This window comes from Gavialis gangeticus, unplaced genomic scaffold (assembly GCF_001723915.1).
Source record: "Gavialis gangeticus isolate Ggan-Ray unplaced genomic scaffold, GavGan_comp1, whole genome shotgun sequence".
In the NCBI taxonomy this organism is placed as follows: Eukaryota; Metazoa; Chordata; order Crocodylia; family Gavialidae; genus Gavialis; species Gavialis gangeticus.
Genome location: NW_017728968.1, coordinates 252,499 through 257,020, shown reverse-complemented (window position 1 = coordinate 257,020; position 4,522 = coordinate 252,499). Strand labels below are relative to the sequence as shown.

General features: G+C 67.9%; 1 protein-coding gene across 1 annotated transcript; it reads right to left on the bottom strand.

Moving 5' to 3' along the window:
* Nucleotides 1-1,635: 1,635 nt before the first annotated feature.
* Nucleotides 1,636-4,506, bottom strand: GTPBP3 (GTP binding protein 3 (mitochondrial); the record flags this gene model as incomplete). The annotated part of the gene is made up of 6 exons (XM_019504507.1): nucleotides 1,636-2,137; nucleotides 2,437-2,721; nucleotides 2,986-3,151; nucleotides 3,690-3,833; nucleotides 3,974-4,046; nucleotides 4,282-4,506. Coding segments are annotated over 6 exons (1,125 nt in total), but the record flags the coding sequence as incomplete, so codon positions are not given.
* Between the last annotated feature and the right edge of the window lie 16 nt (nucleotides 4,507-4,522).

Here is a 4,522-nt window from a genome sequence, read left to right as displayed (position 1 = left end):
CCCTGGGCCAGGGCCCGCCCGCCCCAGCGCGCACACCTCAGGGATGTCCCTCGCGCTGCCCAGACACCCCACCGGCTGCCGGGAGGGCCGCAGTGCGCCGGACCTCCTTCCCAGCCGCTGGCGGCTGAGGCAGGAAGGGGGCCCCGGCCCACACTGTTCTGTTTACACCAGGCCCGAGGTCGTCCTCGGATAACAAAGCTGCTGCTGAGCGCTGAAAGCAGCACCGTGCCCCCCTGCCCTCCGTGGCAATGCGAAGAGCCCCCAAACCCCCCCACCGCAAGATCCAGATGGCGGGAGAAGGGAGTGGGTACCAGGGCCCAGCTGGGCATCACTCAGAGCGGCCCCACGACTGCTCAGCCCCCACCTTTGCGGGTGTCCATCGAGGACAAGGACCGGGCAGCGCGGGAGGGGGCTGGCCACAGGGCCCTGACCCTCTCCCGCGCAGGGGGCAGAGGGCCTGCTGTGGGCTGGAGCGTTTCCTGCAGGGCTTCCTCCGGCAGAGCCCAGGGGGGGATGTGCTGGGCCAATATGAGCCCCCGGGGCTGCGCTGGCATTTTAAGCAGAGCAGTCAGACACCACGAGGTGGAAACAGCTCCTAGCGACCAGAGTGGCAGGGCATGGGCGCACGGGGCAGGATGCCTCGGGGAGCCCAGACTCCTGGGTCCTACCCCTGGGGGGGGTGTCTTTGGGGGCAACCCTGTTGCAAGGTGCGAGGCTGAATACTTGGGAGGGGCACATGCCACCCCTGCTGTCTAGAGTCCGCATTGTACCACCATGTGCCATAGACCCCAGGCAACTAATGGGGATTCTCCCTTGACGGAAAGGGGCTACAACCAGGATCCCAGCACGGGCCAGCTCCCTCCTCCCGCCTGGGGGTCATGGAGGGAGCGCAGGTCAGGCAAGTGCTTGCACCCCCCCCGGAAGGGCCCTGCTTCCCCAGCGCTGATGGATGGGGGGCAAAGCCACTGTGGGAAGTGAAGTTCAGGCCAGTCCTTCCCTTCCGACCACTTGAGGGCCTTGTTTATGCTCCTGGCCAGGAAACACAGCCTCCCGGCAGCACACGGGTTTTTCCACCGCTGGGCGCGGGCCCCTAACTGCTCAAAACACTGCCCTCCCTGCTCTGGGGCTGGGGGAAGCCCCCTAGCCATGGCCCTGTCCAAGCCCCATCCCCCTAGTGCGCTCACCAGGTGCTGCCCCCTCCAGCCACACCAGATGGGTAGGGGGCTAGGACCCCTTTCTGCCCGGGAAGCAGCAGCCGGTGCTTCCTGATGGTGCCAAGACCTGCACAGGCGGCTGCCGGCCATGGGTGCAGCTCCCAACACCCCACGGGCCACGACGCAAACGAGTGACCACAGCCCCAGGCATCAGAGCCAGCCACTCACCAGGTCATGGATGAGCCCCGGTGGTGCCAGCCGCTTCCCCCCAAAGCGGCTCCATGTGCACGGCCCAGGGATGTGCCAGGCCTGCCCACTGGCTGCCACAGGGTGACTGTGGGCTGCAGGCCGTGGCTCTCTGCCCCAGGGTGCAAGGAACCTTGCTCCACCCTGCAGGGCAACATAGGAAGCCCACAGAGTGATGGAGGGCTGGGCCAGGTGCCCGTGCTGGGCAGGAAGGGAAACAGCCAGAAGCCATGGAAAGGGTCCAGGGTGTTTTAATTAATACGGCACAGCACAACCTGCCCAGAGAGCTGGGGCAGGGTCTTGGTTCACTGCACCCCTCTGGCCTGCCCGCAGGTACCACTCTTTGGCCCTGTCCCCCTCCACCAGTGCCCCCCACTTCCAGCCCCCACTTGGCCCCCCAGGACCCTCTCCTCCGCAGCTGAGACCGCAGCGCCTGGAAACGCAGGCGATCGCTCTATCGGCACTGCGACCTGGCACTCCCCACCACGGCGCCTGCCTGTGCCCCTCACTTTCCGATGCAGAAGTCCCTGAAGACAATGTCCAGGATGTCCTCGGCTCCGACCTGCCCCGTGATGCGGCCCAGGTGCCGTCGCGCCAGCCGCAGCTCCTCGGCCGCCAGCGCCAGGTCCCCGCCCCTGCCCCAGTGGTACCGGCCCAGGGCGTCCAGGCAGCTGGTGAGGTGGAGGCGGTGCCGCGTCTGTGTGAGGCTCGGGGAGCCCACCAAGGGGTCACCGCAGCTGGACAGAGGTGAGATAAGAGGGGGTCACAGTCAAGGAAAGGCACCTGCCAGGGCAGTGGGTCACAGCCCCTTTACCGCTGCCAGCGCATGGGGATTCTCCTCCCACTCCAGGGGCTGGGGCTTGCCAAGCACCCCCACCCCCACAACCCTCCCTCCCCAAGTCCTTCCAACAGCAAGGCCCCTCCCCATTGCTGGCTCTAGCCCCCTGGGCCTTCACTGCCAGCTCAGTGCCCACTACCAAGGCAAGGCTAGGGGGTCCCAGCTCTTCTGCCCCTGCCCCAATCCCCCCAAGCTCACATGTGCTGCAGCTGCCCGCTCAGCAGGTGCAGGAGTGCGGCAGTGCCCTCCCCGGTCATGCAGGAAAGCAGGCAGGTGGGGGGCAGGCTGCCCCCTGCACAGGCCTGCCACAGGGCCCCCCGGCTCTGCTCTGCCAGCAGGTCGGTTTTGTTGAGCACCAGGAGGCAGGGCCTGGGAGGGAGGTTGGGGGGCAGAACGGCTTGCAAGGCTCCGGCAAGGCGCCCGGGTTGCGGGGCCAGCTCTGCTGCATCCAGCACTGCCAGGACCAGGTCTGCTTGCTGCAGCCTGGGAGAGGGAAGGGGAAATGGGTGTGAGGCTGGCTGCAACTCCCTCCCCAAAATCCCCCTACCCCATCCCAGGAGCGCCACTCCTGGCAGGCTGCAGAGACAGTGTGCACTCTTGCTCAGTGGCAAACAGGGGGTTAAATGGTGCAGGGGTTAGTAGGGACTTCCCCTGTCCCCTTTGGGAGCCCACGGCTCCCTGGACTCACCGGTCCCTGCCCCAGGATAGAGCAGCCGTGGGGCCGGTGGAGCCCTGTGCCCACCTCACCTGTCCCGTGCTCGGCTCACGCCCTCCTGCTCGACGGGATCCCAGGCGTCCCGCAGCCCGGCTGTGTCACTCAGCACCACGGGGTAGCCACCCACGTTCAGCGCCGTCTCCACCACATCCCTTGTCGTGCCTGGCACCGGCGACACAATGGCTGCAGGCCGCTGGCCTGGACGGGACAAAGCGGGGCATTAGGGCTGGACTGGAGCCCTGCTGGGGACCGCTGCTGTGATGGGGGCAGCCACAGGGCTCCTGGGCAAGGGGCAGACCCCAGCCACCGCCCCCAGGACCTGCCACTCCCTGGCAGCAGGAGCCAGCGGGGTGCCTGCTAGGCCCTGCTCCCCCTTTGAAGGGTAGGACCCTGACCCAAAGGCGAGGCTTGCAGCTGCCCCCCACGCAGGGGCATGGGGCAGGTACTGGGGCCGCAACCCCGGGATGAAGGCTGGGGATGATGGAGGGACCCCCACGGGCAACCGCAGCTTGTTAGAACTAACGAGCATGTAGCCAGAGCCTCCTGGCTGCAACTGGGGCAATGCCAGGGGCTCGTGCTGCCACCTGGCGGGCACCGGGAGCACTGCTGGGACCGGGAGATCCGACCAGGCCACGGGCAGGACCGTGGCCCCACGACGTAGGGGTGGCAGGACACTCAAGCAGGGGGTGCCTGGTCTGTGTGGCCAGCCCGGGGGCCTGGGGAGGGCTCCACTCACAGAGCAGGTTGAGCAGGCTGCTCTTGCCCGCGTTGGGGGGCCCGGCGATGACGACGTGGACGCCCCCGCGCAGCCGTTCCCCGCGCCGCCCATCCTGCAGGTGCCTCCGGAGCTCCTGATCCAGCTGGGCCACGGCTGCGTCCACTGCAGGGGCAGGAATTGGAGCGAGAAAGACAGCACAGCCCCATCCCTGACCACGGCCTCAATCCTGCAGCTGGCCCAGGTCAGCGTGGGGGGAGTGGGCCCAACCAGCCCAAAAGAGCCAGCGGGTCCTCAGCCCTCACCTCGAGTCAGCACGTCCTCCTCCACGTTGTCATCCTCACTGAAGTCAATAAAGGCTTCGATGTAGGCCAGAGCCTGCAGGGCAGGAAGGGTTAATGGGGGGGTCCCGTGCCCACGTGGGTCCTGCTGGGGCTGGGCCGGAGGAGCCGGGTCCCGTCTGCTCCCTGAAGCGAACCTCGGTGCAGCCGAGAGAGCAGAGCGTTTGGGGAAACTGAGGCCCAGTGTGAGGGGGCGACTCAGCCAAGGCCGCCTGGGCAGGCTGTGGCAGAGGGCAGGCCCTGGAGACGGCCCGGGGGGGACTGGCTCTTGCCTGGGTGAGCTCCTGGCTCCAACGCTGGTAGAGCTGCCCCAGCTCGCCCTCCATCTGGCGCAGGGCCTGGCGCCGCTGGGCCTCGGTCTCGGCGTGGATCAGGTCGCCCAGGCCCTCGGCCTCGGTCAGGTCCAGCTTGCCGTTCTGGAAGGCGCGCTTGGTGAACTCCCCGGGCTCGGCCGGGCGCAGGCCGGGCAGGCGCCCTGGGGGGAGCACACGGGCAGCGCATGGGCACGGCGCC